Here is a 19,361-nt window from a genome sequence, read left to right as displayed (position 1 = left end):
ACAATCTGCCATCATTGACATTTGGAATGTGCCTGATGGATTCCTGATTGATCTTTGCCTCACTATCTAGCTGTTATAACTACCCGTGGCATTTGATGTTTGTCCTATTGTCGTCTTGGGCTTGTTCCCTCGTAGAAGGGGCACAATCTAGTGAATGATGTAAGTTTTAAGGAGATTTTTAACCCCAGAAAGAAAGATCAACTAAACAACGCAATTGAAAATATGTTGTAGATCAATTTCAGATTGCTTAAATATAATGCAATCTTCAGCAAATAAAAGTTTGTAAATGCATTTTAGTTTAACTAGCACTGAAAATCCTGCTAGCTGCCTGAAAATGTATGTAAATGTACTGATTTAAATCTCTTACAGCATCACCCAGCACAACCGTGAGAAAGCTGAAGGAAAGTGTGAAGGATTTGCATTTATATTGGCACCTTATTATGCCTTTACAAACATTTCAAGTTTGAATTACATTGAAGTGCCATGACTGTTAATGTGGGCAAATATGGAAGTCATTATGTACACAGCTGATCCCAGAATGCGATGAGTCACTCATCTACGGAATAGGAGGAGAGAGCATAGTTGGCTGGGATATTATCAGGACATTCCTTTTCTTTGAATAGTGATAGAGAATCTTCAGCATCCTCCTAAATCATGCTAACTGGCTGCTCTTATCAGTTCTTCAAAAATAGACTCATTGACAATGCATTACTGCCCTGCATTAACATTGGATTATGTAGTCTTGTCCTGGTGCTCTCACCAGTTCTTACAGAGGTGCCTCATTGTTGCAACGAGTTAACCACGATAATTTGTTAGTTGCTATGAAAAAGAGCTTCCCTGTTAACTGAGTGGAAAACCTTTTAATATTAATGATTACTGAATGGCCGGTATTTCTCCTCCATGTGTACAACCATGTCTGTACAACAATTCACCACGCACGACAACAACAACAGCAAACATCTTGAATCTGTGTTCACTGGATAGCAACCATAGTGTCAGTCAAAACAGTTTTCCTTATCCCATCATACCACTCATGATTTTAATCCTCTCTGTAGAAATCTTCCCTTAACCCTCTCTGCCCAATGGTGAAAGATATCCAGCAGTCTCCACATAACTGAAGTTGCTTTGTCACCAATAACATGTTAGCAACAGCACAACTTTCACTGTGAGGTTTTCAGTCATGAACCTTGGATTGAAAGACTTTAGCTTCCCATAAACCTTTGTATTCTCGGGTATATATATTTTAGTTTTTGTTTACTGTCACAGTAAAATAGTGCCCATATGAATAGCTAAGACAAAAATAGAGCAGATGTCATTTCCAGCTATATTAAATAATTTAGCATATCATTCAATTTGTCAATAATTCCCAGCTCTCATTAATTGTTCATATATATTATTTTTATTTTTGTATTTGTTTTAATGCTGTAAGGAAGCACTACTTCTGTTTGTGGTTGATTAGAGTTCTTCAGATTAACTACTAGACTGTCTTAAAATTTAATGTGCAGGGAGACAAGTGATTTTTAGGTGTAGACTTAGTGTTACCTCAATAAAAGAAAGTCTCACCATAACACTCGACCTCTGCTTTATACCAACTGGGTCCTCATAGGCAGGGACACACCCACTGCTTTCTCAGCTGTATCTGCATCAATAAAATCTTCACTTCCTGTACCTCAGGTGGTGAAGACTTCAACAGGATACTCCAACTTACACAATACCTTAATCAAGGTCTCAAAGTGCAGTTTAGTTTAGTTGGGAAATACCGATCTCCCGTACACTAGTTCTATCCTACACACTAAGCACGATTTACAGAAGCCAATTAACCTACAAAATTGCACATATTTGATAGTTGATTATGATGAAGTTTGAAATTGACTGAACAGTTTGTGCCGCACAAAAACTCTGTAATTAGAGAACAACTCTGATTGCAATATCAATATGTCAACGTTTAATGTGCATGTTGCAGTGTTGGTGTTTCATCTGACCCCTCACTGGCACCCAGCTCAGTGTCACTGTGTATCTCCTGACAAGTACCACCTCTTCTGGCAATAATGAGGGGCAAATACTAATTTAATCAATTATTGATTCCTCACAAACCCAGTTGAGTGGGTATATAAGAATAAAGAAATATAGTCATAGAAAATAGGAACATTGATGGTGTGTATTCAGAATATGAGAAAGATTGTTTTTACTGGTTGGTTATGTGAAGTTTGGCTGGAGAAATCAAAAAAATTCAGAGAACTCCCAGAGAAATAGAATATTTGTTATAAAATTTTAACAAGAAGATCTAAGCTCCCAACCCATATGTTATGTATATTCCTGTAATTATTAATTTACAAGATCAAATGATAATTACAGACAAAACGCTTTTTAAAAATGGCTTCCTTTTATATCTTTGTGAATTAATGGCAACACACAGGCTGTGTTTATACGGCTCACAGCATATCTGCTGTAAATTACCATTAGCAGCAGTTAATGATTTTTAACATATTATTGGAGAGATACTGAAAGTGAATGTTATTTTGTCGCATGCTCTGGATACGAACTGGAACAATTTAATTCCTACTTGCTGGAACTTTACAGGCACATTAGATACAACAAATTATCACTCTTAAATAAACCAAACCATGAGAGTGCAAACACCAGAGCAACAATATTGGGGCAAAGTCTGTAGTGGTTTGGTGCAGAAGGCTAGGGTCAGAGTTAAGTAGGGTGGTTCAAATATCTAATGTTGTTGAAGGTAACGGTTATCAGCCTCTTGTGCCTTCTTCTCCGTGATGATAACGGAGAAAGAAGAGAATGTGACCAGGGTGGTGTAGGTCTTTGATGATATTAACTGCCTTCTTGAGGCAGTGCTTCCTTTTGATGGTGGGGGGGGGGGGTCAGTACCTGTGATGGACCAGGACTATCATGTTCTGCTACCTCTTTCATTCTTGAGCATTTGCATTACTGAACAAGGGCCTGATGTAAAAGTGTGATGATGAAAGTTCAGGGCATTTAAGGTCCTATTAAGGGAAAGAGCGACGGGCAAGGCAACTGTGGGAGCAAGGAAAAGAAGGAGGCATGGGACAGGTATGGCAGCTGGAATCAAACCTTTCCATGGAGGAGTTTCAGGAACTAAAGAGCATACTTAAGAAGGAAATCAGGAGGGCAGAATCACCACCTCCAGTTTAAATTCCATCTGGAATATTTTGGAGGACCAAGAAACCAAGAACAAAGAAAGGGGGCAGGAGATAACATTGGCAAACCATAAAACGGAAAATCCAAAGAGATTTTACGAGTACATTAAGGGAAAGAGGGTAACTGGAGAGAGAATAGGGCCCCTCAAAAACCAAAGCAGTTATCCCTGTGTGGAACCACGGGAGATGGGCTGGGTCCCCAATGAGTTTTTCTCCTCTGTTTCTATCATGGAGAAAGACATGAAGACTGAAACTTGGGACAATTAATGGAGATGTCTTGCGGTTGATCGAGGAAGCGCTGACTGTTCTAAGGCATATAAAGGTAGATAAATCTCTTAGGCCCTGACAAGATATATCCGAGGACACTGTGGGAAACTACAGAAGAAATTGCATGAGCCCTGGCTAAGAGTTTTAAGTCATCATTAGACACAGATCATTAGGCTGGAAGAATGGAGGGAGGATAACGTTGTGTCTCTATTTGGGGAGTGCTGGAATTTAAAGCCTGGGAACTACAGAACAGTGAGCCTAACATCTGTGGTAGGCAAGTTTCCAGAGAGGATGCTGAGGGATAGGAAATATATGCATTTGGATAGCTAGGGGCTGATTAGGGATAGTCAGCATGGTATTGTACATGGGAGGTGGGAGGAGGTGCATGGTACACTGTGTGATAGTGGGTAATGATGGGGGGCTGTTTTTCAGATATAAGGCTTGTGACTAGTGGTGTGGCTCAGATTTCGCTGCTGGGCCCATTGCTGTTTGTGGTTTATATCAAAGATTTGGATGAGAATCCAAAAAGGGATGATTTAGTGCAGATGACAAGGGCCATAAGGCAGTGATCCTGGCTTCACTCCTACAGGAGGTGTGGGTTTGTATCCCACTTCTGACACCATGTGCAAAGTACCTATGATACATAGTCATTATATACCATAACTAGGACTTTAATTTGTATACACACAGAGACTATTGTCTATTCTCTATTGTCATTTCGGACTACTGCTTTGAAGTTCCTAATTAATAAAGCAACACCTCTGCCTCTACCTGTTCCACCTGTACCCTGGAACATATGTGTAGGAAGGAACTGCAGCTGCTAGTTTACTCCAAAGATAGAGACAAAATGCTGGAGTAACTCAGCGGGACAGGCAGCATCTCTGGTAAGAAGGAATGGGTGATGTTTCAGGTCGAGACCCTTCTTCAGACTGAGACCATTAACATTAAGCTGGAAGTCCTGTCCCTCTCTTAGCCAGTTTTCTGTAGGCTACAATGTCCCAATTGCACATTCCTATCCACCCACGCCTTACCTGTCAGGCCTCTTGGAATAAAATAAATGCAATTCAATCCAAAAATCCATCCTCACTCCCTGCCCTGCTCTTGCCTATCCTGTCCACTGAATTTGCTTTCATCACTTTGCATACCAACATCCAGCCTCTCATCTGCCTCAATCCTACATTGGATTCCATCTCCTGCCAATCTAGTTTAAACCCGCACCAACCACGTGGCACTAACTAACCTGTTTGCCAGCATTTTGGTTCCCTTCCAATTCAGAAAGTTCAAACTTTTAATGAACTAGAGGCATAAGCTTTTTTAGTGGTTGCATCAATGTTCTGGGCCCAGAACAGATCATCCATATATCAAATCAATCTTTTAAATAAAAGTGAAGACCTAATGTGTAAAATTAAACTATTGAGTGAATTAATCTGCTTTACATAGTCTGATTATCTGTCATCTTTTGGCAGATGTAAACAAGTATTGGCCTCAATTCCAAGTATATGTTATATTATGTGAGATCAAATATGCAAAAATATGTATTTCTAGGCATGGCATAACATTTATTAAGCAAAATTGTCTGCGAACACAGTTGTTTTGATAGGTAGAAACTGGGGAATAAATGGCTCTAATTAGTAGCCAGCAGATGTTTAACAGTCACTCGAATTGCTTCTTATAGTCCTCTAAGGGTTTATTCCTCCTCAGGGTTTGTATACAAGTTGTCACGTTACAAGGTGATATATTAGGCATGATAATGCACTATTATATTTTTATGCATTCTTGATCACCGCCTCAGTCATCAAAACTATTCATCAGCACCTTGAGAAGGCCAGCCACATAAGGAATCCAAAGAAACATGGCTACACAGTCAGGAAAATAAAGTGGATCCTTATACCCACTGAAATAAATCTCTGCAAAGGCTGCTAGAATTTTTTGGAGTCTCATTTTGTCCCAGATTCAACAGAATTGATAGAGAACAACAGACTTTACCATCTACGCTGCTCAGTTTCCTTGGCTACAGAAAACTGGACAAAGTGTGACTCTTTTTGTGTAGGTTTTACTGGAGTACCAGTTGCAAGGGGCTATGCCTGGCAAAGCATTGCTGAACCCCTTGATTCCCCACCAGCAAACCCAATCCCTGTTGGTCTCACTCACATGTGCAGTAAGTCACATGCCCAGTGTTGTGCAAATGCTGATGATGCATGGTTTAAAGACAGATTGCAAAACACAACACCCTGCCCAGAAAATAAGTTTGGCAAATCCACTTCTATGCATGGCTGGTGATCGTTAGTTAATCTTTAAGTGTTTAGTTGAACAGACATAAATGGATGTCTGAAGAAGGGCCTCGACCAAAAACGTCACCTATTCCTTTTTTCCAGAGGTGCTGCCTGACCCGCTGAGTTACTCCAGCATTTCGTGTCTATCTTCAGTTTAAACCAGCATCCGCGGTCCTTCCTACGCATAAATGGCTAACTTTGTCCCAGTTAGCTTATTTAATTTGACAGATAATTGAGAAGATAACCTTTGGCAATTTAGATTTTTAATGGAGTGATCTTATTTTGGGGATTCTGTATAATTTTATAATTCCTTGTATTTCTAATCTACTGATTTCCACCACTTGCACAGCAATTAATATCTTGTCACTTTATGGTGCTTTCTGACTGGTACTCACTCAATTAAGTCCCTCTCTAACTATACTCAGCCACTGGTTAAAACCTCTTTCACTTGATTCTGAAACGTGCATTATGAATCAGACCATGCTTTTACCAATAGATGTTTCAAATTCGTCAATCATGAATCTCACACTGTGGCCATCAGAACTTGCAGCAGACTTAACAGCTGCGCATGGGCAAATTTCACCAAGGTCACAAATCTGCCTTCAATGTAAAGCTACTAAGCAGATTCAGGTCCAATCTCTTCACCTTGAGTTGGTGCATGTCATTCTGTCAGTTTTTTAAAATTTACCTTTAATTAATTAGGAATCACTAGCGAGATGGAAATTTATAGCTCATCCCTAATTATTCTTAAGGATATTGTAGCGAGTCACAGCCTTGAATCATTTGCAGTCTCTCTACTTAAGGTGCCCTCACTGTGCAGTTGGGTAGATAGTCCCAGGATTTAGACCAGTGATAATGAAAGACTAGTATTATATTCCAAGCCAAGGATAATGTGCGACATGGTGAGAAACCTGCAAGGAATGGTAATATCCCAGTACATATTTTGCTCTTATCTTGAACTCAAGGGTGATGGGGTTGTTGAGTACGTCCTCCACTTCTACCCCAAAACAGCCAGAGAGCCCATTCCTTGCTGGGGGTTCATTCTGCCAGCAACCTCTTACAGGTACAAAGGAAAATCTCCACAACTGCGCCATCCTGAGGAGATATTTAGAATTGCCTTAGGAAGATTAAATGGATGGTGTAGTTGAGGAAGGAGATAAGAGTAAAAGCCAAGATGTGTTGCAAGTTAGCAGAAACGCATCAGACATTAATCATCGCAGAGGAATGCCCCTTAGAGTTCCTTCCTCTCTGTAGCTTCACTATCAGGACCACCAAACATTCATCCCTGCTTTTTCATCCATTTTCTGATTGCTTTCATTACCGCCTCATTAGAGTTCTATCTCCATGGAAAAGCAGAGAGCAGGGAACATATATTGCTTCATATATAGTACATTCTATATTCAACTAATTTCCATTCTCTCAAATTTGAATTAACTTCTACGTGGTCTCAGTATTTTGACCAATGTAATTCTTTGCCTCGCAAAGAGTAATCAAGTCAAGTCAAGTTTGTTGTCAGATCAGTCTGAAGAAGGGTTTCGGCCCGAAACGTTGCCTATTTCCTTCGCTCCATAGATGCTGCTGCACCCGCTGAGTTTCTCCAGCACTTTAGTCTACCTTCAAGTTTGTTGTCAAATTTGCAAGTACATTGAGGTTACAGCTACTATGAATATCTTGCACATAGACACAGCCAATACACAGAAAATAAATTATTCATAAATTACACATGAATTTTGCAAGGCAGTAAAAAGAAAAAAAGAGTGTGCCAACAAAACTAGACATTAATGCAAAACACATTTGAAAAATAAACAAGTCCATGGTAGTGCTTGAGGTGGTCCATGGTATTTTGTTGTCAAGGGTAAGATTAGGAATCTGTTCCTTAATTGGAAACTTTGGAAAATCAGAACATGTTCAAAACATTCATTAAATACACAAAACAGCTCTGGTGACTTTCAACTACACATTCTGCTCTGGCCTGAGTAAGGGATGTCCCTGTGGTTTTACTTTTGGAAAGAAAACCCAGGGCAGAGAATCAGATATGTGAAACAAACTGTCAATTGTCCCAATTTGAAGAAGCAGCCCAATGTTAAAGAAGTTTTCTTCTTCTGAACCCCAGAGGCTGAGTGTTCCCCTTGATCTGATGATGAAGGTTTATGTCTCTCCCTCCCTGTACATTAGGACCATCACATCCTCAACCACAACCCTCCTTCCTTTCATCAGGGCTCTCGACACCCCCATCCAAACAGCTTTCAATGCAACCACTGGGCAGCCTCCTGCCAACCGATACATTCTGCCCCTGACAAACCAACTCCAGAGAGGCAGCTAACATGGCAATCACAAAAATCACCACTGCTTTATACTACAGTCAGTAATACGGAGGTGGAGGGATGTTGATACACACCATCCTCTTCCCACCCCACACATCTCCAATCATAATGGGGCTCAAGCTCTTAAATACCCTGAAGATAATTGACTTCAATACTTATTGAACTAATCTGTGAACTAGATTCATCAAACAAGATGACAGTTATGACGTAATTGAAAACATAAATGCACAATGCACTCACCAAACAATGTAGAATTACTTACAGTAAACAGCAAGGGATTGTTTAATAGTTAAACCAATGCCAAGCTCCTCCCATTCCTCACCGTTTAATCAGTTTAAACCTGCAGTCACTTCTCATTTTTACTTTATCTAACAATTTATGTGCATACTATTTTCCATTGACATGCAGACCATCTGGTCACATTGAGGACATACCCGTAAAATCAGTCAAATTCCCATTGTGAGATGGCATTTTATTCTGGCATGCAAAAAACTAAAGCCGCCCTTCAACAATACTGGGAAGCAGATGTGCAATGTGAGTTCATACTTTTGAAATGAAGCAGTCTATAGTAATCTTGAATGATTTGCGCTATCTGTCTTCAAGCTTCCTGCACTTTGTCTGTTATTGGTGCATCTCCAAGCCACATACAATGTGTGGATGGATATTTGAGTATGGGAGAGCTGATTAGCAAGACAAGGCAATTCAATTTCAAATCTCCAACATGTCAGATGTGACTTTGTTTTGTGAAAAACTTGATGGTTTTGTTACCACAATCTATTTTCCCTTCCCATTCTTTCAAAAATATATATGATTTTTACAAGCCATGCCACACACTTTGTTTTCAAACCTCTGGGAGCATTTTCTTATCGAATCAGTGGGCATTTTAATCCCCCGTTATTAAATGTAGATTGCCTCTTGCAGGGAAGTTGCAGCAACAGCATCACCATCATTAATCCTCTTGTGTGAGCATCACTGCACATTAAGGGCATGAGGCATACTGACAGTTGCTGTCTACATTGACAATCAATGCAGGCAGGAAATCTAACTCAAGACAGAATAAAGCGCCCACATAAAATCCAAACGCCATATGTATATTATAGATAGTAACAGTCAAAGAATGTCTCAAAGAAGTGCGCAGCTACCAAACCAAAACACTAGCTCACAGAAACGAAGAGTATTTTCCTTCATTATTTTCTGGCATGTTACTGAAATGCCGGTATGTCCATGGATAAAGTTAATTAATTGCCTTACAACTTAGGCTGAGGACTTCAGTAGCATTGGCTACCTTTTCACGGCTTAATTATTATTCGTCCAATTGCTTTAGTGCTCACTTGTTAGTTTAGTTTATGTATTGTCACCTTAGATGACCATCCACACTATCTGCCGCAGTTTCAGACCAGCAGATCATTTAAAGGCCTTTTGATGAGATGAGTTGGCAATTTTTTTAATTAATTAGCACAAACAGGGAGAGAATACACAGGTTGCCTTTGGCTTCTTGATGAGAGGGTGATGACGACCAGGAAATCCAGTCCATAGAACACATAACATTGACTCCCCCCTCCCCCCCCCCTCCCCAATTCACAAATACCTATTGCCGGAGATGCATCATTTCCCCATTCAGTATCTCAGGGGGGCATTGTTTGGATTGACAAGCTGGACATCTGAATATGAGGGATTTTGTGCCATATGACAGAGAGAGAAAGAGAGAAGTGTTATTGCAGCACTGGTTTGGCAAGAGAAGAAAAAATACTGAGTCTAATTCATTCTCCCCAATCAGCACTTTTATTGGCCTCAAACTGTGGACAAGCAAAACGTATAGATTAACACAGGAGCCATGAGATTACTAGAGCACCTGAAGACACCATCTTTCATTCATAACATAGGGTTTCAAATCTATGGATGCTAGGAGCAATTTCGCAGCAAGCTACTTTCCACAGCCAATTTCCACAAAGCTAGGCTAAAATAAATGTCACATCAGACAATCCCATTTCCCACTATATCTCACCCTAATTTCCAGCGGAAAAACAGTTTAGAGGTTTTTGGGGGAATACATGTCTAAAGTCCATTGCATTTGATTCACATTTTCTGAGATATTGTGAACAGCTCTTGTTTCATTGTTGTGTTATTGTGATGCAGATATCCACATGATGAGGTGAACCACCTGAGCTGTGAAGAAGCAAAGCACCATTACGGGGGTGTGATCAGCATCCTTCCATTTGCTCTAGATTACTTAAAAGACGGTATTGGCATCATCGAGTTAGCCCAGTATGAAGCTGCAAAAAATAACAGGTATGCTGAGTGCCACAAGAGAGACCAACCAAAAGGCCACAAAGAGAGCAGCGCACAAACTGGTCAATTGCCGTCGGAAAATTGTGAAATCGCAGCCATGAAATTGAAAGCATCCATCAAAAAGAAAAATAGGTTATTAATGACCAAAGCACCATGGGTACCACCTGGTAAAACCAATGGTCTTTGAGTCTTGCAATATGCAAGCATCCCACTCATCACCACTGTTAGCGCTTGCCTGCACTCCTGATAGCTTAATGCCGTGATTAAACTGCCCAAGCCCTTCCAATCATGTGTCCAGCAGAGAATCACTTGTTACAGACTTCTGCAAAACACATTTTCAAAAGAGCTCCTTCATAAAAATGATAGTTTGCTTCAAAAATATATATTTTAAATGCTGCATTTATTGAGGGATTTTCATGATCACAGGGCATTCTGGAGCATTGTAGAGCTGATGTACTTTTGTGGTCTGGTAACTGTTGTCATGGGAAGAGCGACAAACATCATTGCATACATTGCAATGGCAGATTATCTCATTTTTGTGTGATAAATATCACCCAGGACATCACAGAGAATGTTCTTGTTCATCTTCACTGGATATCAGGATCCACTGCATTCTCCTTAAAGAGATGGTGGAACCTAAGTTTAATCCCCCCCAATGAGACAGCCCTCTCTCAGTGCTCCACAGAGTGCTAGCTTTGCCTTTCTGCCCATTGCGTTGTTTGTTTACAAAGTGGGGACTGTGACCCTTGGGGGGTCACGGAATGTTAAAAAATGGGTTGCTGTCACCTAGAGGTCTTTAAAATGATGAGAGGGATAGACAGAGTTGATGTGGACAACCTTTTCCCTTTGAGAATAGGGAAGATTCAAACAAGAGGACATGACTTCAGAATTAAGGGACAGAAGTTTAGGGGTAATATGAGGGGGAACTTCTTTACTCAGAGAGTGGTAGCGGTGTGGAATGAGCTTCCAGTGGAAGTGGTGGAGGCAGGTTCATTGGTATCATTTAAAAATAAATTGGATAGGCATATGGATGAGAATGGAATGGAGGGTTATGGTATGAGTGCAGGCAGGTGGGACTAAGGGGAAAAAAAGTTGTTCGGCACGGACTTGTAGGGCCGAGATGGCCTGTTTCCGTGCTGTAATTGTTATATGTTTAGAGACTTTAGTGATACAGCATGGAACCAGGCACTTCAGCCCACCGAGTCCGCGCCAACCAGCGATCACTGGTACACTAGTTCTACCTTACACAGTAGGGACAATTTACGGAAGCCAATTAACCTACAAACCTGCATGTCTTTGGAGTGTGGGAGGGAACTAGAGCACCTGGAGAAAACCCACGTGGTCACAGAGAGAACGTGCAAACTCCACACACAGCACCCATGGTCAGGATTGAAAACTGGGTCTCTGGCACTGTGAGGCAGCAGCTCTACCGCTGCTCAACTTATTCCTTGAAATGATTATCAGACCACTGACCTAAGAATGTGTTATTAGTGGATTATGTAGCGCACCATTTTGGTAAAGTGAATTGCCTGACAAACTGTGTGAAAACCACTATTCTAAGGTATCACATGAACCCATACCTTTCATCTCAGAGCCACTGAGGTTAGCTATCTAGTTCTCTTCCTTTATATTAGACATGCATTGATGCAATGACCTGTGTTGAAAACCCTGTGTCTTTGAGCATATGGCAAGGTGGATTCTATGTTCTGCTCTGCCGACTCTTATGTATGACTGACTTACGATCTTAGACTGTAAGCCCTCGCACAGTCATTTGAGTGGGAGGTGAAAGGGCCCTGTGCAATTGGTCAGTCTCCAGCAGAATCTCCCAATTTCATGAACTATAGGAAGAAACAGCACGATGTTACACGGTAATTGTTGCCTTACAGCGACCCGGGTTCGATCCTGACCACAGGCACTGTTTGTATGGAGTTTGTACTTTTTCCCTGTGATCTGCATTGGTTTTCTCCGGGAGCTCCGGTTTCCTCCCACACTCCAAAGACATACAGGTCTGTAGGTTAATTGACTTGGTAAAAATTGTAAATTGGCCCTATTGTTGTGTGTAGGATAGTGTTAGTGTGTGGGGATTGATGGTTGGCGCAGACTCAATGGGCCGAAGAGCTTGTTTCCGCGCTGTATCCCTAAACTAAACTAAACTAAACTAAACTAAACTAAACTAAACTAAACTAAACTAAACTAAAATCACCATTGTTTAGAGACATGTTAATGATACCGACTTTTCAGTTAAAAATGTTACTGCTAGCCTTTCATCCATCAAACAGACACATCTGACTTCCGTCAAATAGATTTTATTTATTTATTTTACCTAAAATGGAGTGGGAGAAAATATTGGGAAAGTTGCTAACGATCATGGATTTGTTATCTTTGTACGTTAACGAACAGCAGAAATTGAGTTCAACCACCAAATTAATTTGCGCAACACTGCTTGATTAGAAAGCTATCACTGTCACTGTGTCGCTATGTTTTGTTTGAAAATATCATGAAATCTTTAATATATGTGTGCTTATATTTTGTCAATGCGTGTTGCATTATGTTTAATTAGTTAGTAAATTGAGGCTAAATTTCTCGACCAAAATATATGATCATGAAAGCATCATTTGGTTTTGTTCCAACATTCTCAATGCATTACATAACGAAAGTAAAACATTGTTTTACATAACAAAACCTTTTGGAGTAAGAGGTATATTTAGGGTTTAAATGATGTTTCAGACGGATCGTATTTCTTGTTACTGAACAGTTATTCATTTTCCAAATGAAATAGAACAAAACTATAGACGTACCCTGGCTTGAGAGGTACCCAGGTTCCAAGTCCCAGTGGGACTTGAAATAAAAACAGAAGATGATGGAAGCATTTCGCAGGAAGGCAGCATCTGCGGAGAGAGAAACAAAATTAACGGTTCAGGCCAATGACCCTTCTCATAACTCAGTTTCTACCAGTTCTGTTCAAAGGTCTTTGCGCTGAAACGTTACCTCTGCTTCTCTCTCCACAGATGCTGCCTGACAGCTGGGAGTTTCCAGTATTTCCTGATTTAATCTTCAATTTCCAGCAGGAGCAGTTTTTTTTTAAATTTCCACGTGGAAAATGTTATATCTTATTAATTTTTATATATAAGTGCATATAAAATGTGATGCATTACTGAACGAGAATTTTGTTCTTAGTCTTATTTGTACTGTATAGGCTTTATTATAAAATGTAAATAACAAAGTGAGTCTTTGGCTTTGGTGGAATTCAAGAGTATTCAACCCCCCCCCCTTTATGAACTTGAGGAAAGCCCATTGCAAAGGTTAGTCAGTTAGTCTGCTCTTTGTCTCACTGATGTGAAGGAGGCCACATTGAGAGCATTGAATGCAATAAACAAGGTCAGAGGGGATGCAGGTGAATCTCACCTGAGATGGCTTGTCAGGTTCCTGAATGGTAGTGAAGGAGGAGGTAAAGGTTGCAGGAAAAAGTGTCAGTGGAGGGTCCGGCACAGTGGCACAGCGGTAGAGTTGCTGCCTTACGCTCAAGAGATCAGGGTTCGATCTGGCTACAGATACTGCTTTGTACCAAGTTTGTACTTCCTCCCCATGACCACGTAGGTTTTCTAAAGTTGCTCCTGTTTCCCCCCACACTCCAAAGATGTGCAGGTTTGTAGGTTAATTGGCTTAGGTTAAAAATTGTAAATTGTCCCTAACCTGCATGATAGTGCTAATGGGATCGCTGGTCGGCTCACACTCGGTGGGCTGAAGGGCCTGTTTCCGCACTGTCTCTCTAAAGTCTAAAGAAGGGGGAGGAATGGTTAGGGTGGGATGAGAAAACTGGGGAGAGAGTGGTCCCTGGAGAAATCAGAAAGGGGTGGGGAGGAGAAGATGTGACTGATGGTGGGGTCATGTTGAAGCTGGTGGAAATGTTCAAGGATGAGTTCTGAAAGTGGAGACTGGTGGGGTTAAAAAGTAAGCATTCAAGATACTCTACCCCTGGTCTGGCTGGTGGGTTGAGAGCAGATATGTGGAATATATAGGATATATGGGTGAGGGCTTGATCAACCACTGTGGGGGAGGAAGCGGCTATTCCTGAAAAAAGGAGAACATTTCAGATGTTCTGGAATGGAATTGTCTCATTTCAAGAACAGATATGGCAGAGGTGGAAAAGTGAGAGAAAGGGATGGCTTCCTTACAAGGAGAAAAATGTAGTCTAGGTAGCTACAAGGTAGGAGTCGTTGTGAATGTCAGTGGATTCTTTGTCTCCTGATATGAAAACAGAGAGATCAAGAAAGGGGAGAGAGGTGTCAGAAATGATTCATGTGAATTTGAGGACAAGATGGAAGGTCGTGGAACGGAGGTAGCACCAATGCAGTCAATAGTGTAGCGGGGAAAGAGTTGGGGTTTGGTGTCAGAGTTGGCTCCACCTAGCCAACACAAAGACTGGTGTAACCAGGGTCCATATGAGTGCCCATGGAGTGGCAAGATTGAGTGGAGGTATGAGGAGATAAGATTAGTAATATCCAGGTTCAGGAGGACCAGAAATCCAGACTTCAGATTTCAGACTCCAGAGTCCAGTGTTGCATCTCATGTCTCAACTTGGTCTTAATGGTGGAGGACCTCGCTTATGTATTTAAGGAAATCCCTTGAAAAATGTGCAGTCCTTTATTAAAAAAAACTGCACATACGATCATTAACTCATTTACTATTCCAGGTCCAAATTGCTTATCTCATGTTCCACTTATCATTTGGATCTCAGATGATAAACATAATTTTCAAATGTGTGCACTCTTTGAGAAGCACATGTTTTCTATAGGGGAAAGCAATCATGTGGCTTTTTCTGTGTAATTTATATATTTTCAGTCAGTCCCTACATGTTTCTATCCATACATGGGCCTGCACAATTACGAATGGAATAGCACATGTTTTTCTGCAATGCTTGCCATATTCATGTTCTGGGGTTGGACAGAGATGCTGAGAAAGCAATTCACAAAAGAGGGCATATCTGGGTTAATCTTTATAAAGTACTTTATGAGCAGTGAGTATACTTGAGCTAAGTATGTGGAAGGCTCACTTCTATTGGTAAAGAGGAGATTAACCAATTTGTTGGGAGCCTCTTCTTGCCATTGTGCTCTTCCCCTATAAGGCTGATCTCTTACCATTATGCAGGGTTTTTTTCATTTGATATCAAAACAATTGTTGGCCTCAGTGCTGTTGGCTGCAAACCACAGAGATTATTGGCCTTCTGGCTATTTTTATTGAGAGCTCTTTGCTCTCCAACTAACTCTCCTTCACTCCCCGCTGCATCTTCTTCCTCCCCACCCATGGCTCAAGGTTTCAATATTTGTGACAGAAAAACATTTTGTTGCTTAGATTTCCCATCGTTTCTTTCACCACTCAGAGTTTTGGCAGCTGACTCAATGAATTAACCAACTATGTTCTGCTTGATTGGTTCAGTTGTCTTGTGCCAATGCTCTTGAGGGTTCCGTTGTGGACTCGTTATTGTGAGCATCAAGTATGGACAGTATGGCAGTGATGCTATCTTATCTCCTTGTATCCAAACATAGGAGACTAATGAACCACAGTGAAATATGGGCTTTGTGCATCAATATTCGTGGACATTAAAGCTCCTTGGACTGACTTTATATCCCTATCTGCAGCATGCAAATATTCACAGTTCCCTAAAATCTTGTGAACTCCAGTGGTAGCACCAGAACTGTTTCCATATTTCCATAGAATGACAGAGTTTGGCCCTTCGATCAATGCCAACACACAGTAATCCCAATCCTCCACTAGCTTTCACTGTAACTTAGTCTCCTCACACTTCCATCATTCTTTCCCCTGAACCTCAACAATAGGGGAAATTTAATGGACAATTCACTCAACAACCCACATATTCCGGATGTGGGGAGAAAATGGAGCACGCGGATGAAACCCTCATGTTCACACGGGGAACGTGCAAACTCCACACAGCAGTGCAGTTCAGGATTAAACCTGGATTGCTGCCACTGTAAGGCATAAATTCTCCTAGCCTAGCCATTAGCCACCTAGTTTCTGATTAACTTCACAGTTCCAAAGACGTATGAATCTAATGAGTGCCTGCAGAATGTTGAACGAGGTGGGCTTACACTTTATCATGTTACTGACTGGGAAATGGTCTAACAGCAAGAAAAGTTGCCAGAATTGCCGTCACTTTTTTCATGTAGGAGGTGGTTGGAGTCAGCAAAATTCCTCTCAAATTAATGCTCAGTCGTTTACATCAAGGCCTTTAAAGAAGTACCTGACCTTTCAGGTACATCGTTCCTCTGTTATTTAAGTATTGCTCTAGAAATATCTAGCAGTGGTTTGTGATATAAAACAAATTAAAAGTCAATGCAACAGTAGTAGAAGCCTTTCTGATTTGTTCATTTTTGGACCAACAGATTAGATATAAATTTATCTCCATCAGACTGCATGTGGTCTGCATTTGAAATTTAAGAAAACGTGGACCACAGCCAGTTTGAGATTTCCAGAGTTGAGTAAATGGTTGAAATAATCCACAAATCCTACAGCATTTGACCTTGTCTAATGCAATGAGCTAGGTTTACAGAGTACCCTAGAGGTTGAAAAATAGCTTCTCTTACAGGTTAAATTTGAAACCAATATTATATTACAAGGGAACGCCAACTATTGGTGTTCAAGATTCACAGTTTTCAGGTGGCTCGTAATATATAAAGAGCACCTTAATCCATTTGGGGGAAGTCAGTATTTAAATTATAAAATTCGCCCTTTGCATTTTTTACCCTTTGGTACTGAGATCTATTCTTGCTGCAGGAATATATCTCATGCCTTTCAGGTTAATCAGAGTAAATCTCTTAAATTAAATGCACTAAAAGCAAATTAAACCTAGGATAAAATTAATGTTGATCTGTTTATTATTTCTTATCTGACAAGTTTCCAGGACTTTGGTCTGAACACTTGTTAATGCTGGGCCAATTAAAGCATGTTTCAGCATGGTGACTGAAACAAAAAAGCTTCCATCAGAATGATATTCATGTGTGCAGCTTACACTCCAAGACAAAAGGAATCTAAAGTAATCTCAGCTGTGTCAAAGAGGAGAAGGTCTTTGTAAGGCTCAATAACATCATGGCCTCGTTTAGAAGTGTTATGTGACGCCCAGAGTCAGCACAATAAACCTCACTTTGGTTTAACACATTTATTTAATTACCCTAAAAGGCAGTTATTGTGTTCATCTTATAGTTAGTGTCGGCTATGTGATAGAATCTGTACAACATCTTAACCTAAAGCTCCTTCACTCTATTACAGATGTGAAATGCAAAAAGCTGCATTTGCTAAGTGATCGATGTGTCCAAATTGCATCCCCAGAAAAACTGAATATCATCCTGTAATTTCAAGGAAAGTGTTGAAGCAATCTTAGTATTCTTACAATCTCTCGTTTGTTTGGCATCCTGAATAAACAAATGAAAGTCAGCTGTCTCATTCTGTACATTAATTTTACGTTAATATATGATACAAACAAATTAACCGTAACTCAAATTTTGGGATTGCAATGTGCGATTAGCAACAAACATCAAACTAACACTTTGCCCTAATTTATTTAATATCCACTTTTAGTCTAAACTGGCAATGATTTTTTTTTTGTAAACTTTAGAAGCCTCCTTCCCTGTATTAAGCAGTGGGTGTGCACTTTTCTACAAAGAGTCCTGACCGAAAACGGCACCTAACCATTTTCTCCAGAGATTTTCCTAATCTGCTGAGTTACTTCAGCACTTTGTGTTTATCTTTGGTACAAGCCAGCATTTACAGTTCCTTTTCATTACTTTAATATAAATATATCTTGCTAATATCATACAGCATTAAAATTTGTTCTCGAAAATATGCATCTAAAAGTCAAGTCAAGTCAAGTCAAGTTTATTTGTCACATACACATACGAGATGTGCAGTGAAATGAAAGTGGCAATGCTCGCGGACTTTTGTGCAAAAGACAAACAACAAAACAACCAAACAAATTATAAACACAATCATAACACACATATTCTTTTACATAATAAATAATGGAAGGAAAAACGTTCTGTAGAGTTAGTCCCTGGTGAGATAGGCGTTTACAGTCCGAATTGCCTCTGGGAAGAAACTCCTTCTCACCCCACCCTATTATTACCACACTATCCCTATGCTCTATATCCTTAGCAGTGGGCAGGAAATTCCCAACTACCCCTGGAATATCCACAACAAAAAAATATTCTGACAATTTGAAATGCTGCTCTAACGTTCTCTGTGAGGCATTAAATGCTATTTTCTCTAAGGTTTTGCGCAGTTTGTTAACATTCCAGACTCATTCAAATACACTCTCGCCATGCACTTTATTTGCACTAGTCTTAAGGTCAAAGAGCTAAAAGGAACCATTCAGATGCAATGTAGGACAGAGTGGACTGTTCTGAACCAAGAGTGGCGGCTGCGGGAGCCAAGATCGCCCCAACAACGGAAGGTTCGAGTGCCCCGAACGCGAGAGAACAAAGAAGGGAAGAAGATTTTGCCTTCCATCACAGTGAGGAATGTGGGGGAGTCGCTGTGGTGGATGTTCATTTTAAACATTTATTTGGGTGTCTTGTTGCTCTTCATTGGTATGACTGTGTGGCAAATCAAATTCCTCGTATGTTGCAAAAACATACTTGGCTAATAGATTACTATTATGATTATGATGATGATTAAACTGAATGATTTTCCTTGATCTGGATTTCTGTGGATAAGTCCCTTTCTGTGGAAAGTCCCCATTACATCCTCTAACTGTAAAGGAAGGTGAAAAGAAGTTCAATCTCTTCCCATCTTTGTTCTCCAGCGGTCAGGGGCCTCGAGCCTTCCATTGAAGGGGCAATCGGGCATTCTCCGTCGGGGTGATCAAGCTCCTGCATCGGGGGGGGGGAATCTCAGCTCCCCATCGCCGAGCGATCTGACCGTTGGTCGGGGCTTGTCGAACCTTCTGCATCATTGGAGCTGCCGACATATACGATCTCTACCAGAGACTGCGAGCTCCTCGATGGTGAAATCCGCATACC

At 40.6% G+C, this 19,361-nt stretch overlaps 1 protein-coding gene across 4 annotated transcripts in view; it reads left to right on the top strand.

Annotated features, from left to right (window-relative positions):
• Window positions 1-17,806, top strand: part of spaca9 (sperm acrosome associated 9) — a 37,497-nt gene extending 19,691 nt beyond the window's left edge. For 2 of the 4 annotated variants that reach the window (XM_055660008.1, XM_055660007.1), the window contains exon 4: window positions 10,177-11,973. In XM_055660008.1, coding sequence (XP_055515983.1) covers window positions 10,177-10,516 — 340 coding nt within the window. In that variant the 3' untranslated portion in view covers window positions 10,517-11,973. Of the gene's footprint in view, window positions 1-10,176; window positions 11,974-13,337; window positions 13,483-17,613 lie in introns of those variants that run through there. The other 2 variants (XM_055660011.1, XM_055660010.1) reach the window with 2 other exon arrangements.
• Window positions 17,807-19,361: the final 1,555 nt, after the last annotated feature.

The sequence above is a fragment of the Leucoraja erinacea genome, chromosome 31 (genome assembly GCF_028641065.1).
Source record: "Leucoraja erinacea ecotype New England chromosome 31, Leri_hhj_1, whole genome shotgun sequence".
Classification (NCBI taxonomy): Eukaryota; Metazoa; Chordata; class Chondrichthyes; order Rajiformes; family Rajidae; genus Leucoraja; species Leucoraja erinaceus.
Note: the sequence above shows the minus strand (reverse complement) of the source record. Positions and strands in the feature narration are given on the sequence as shown.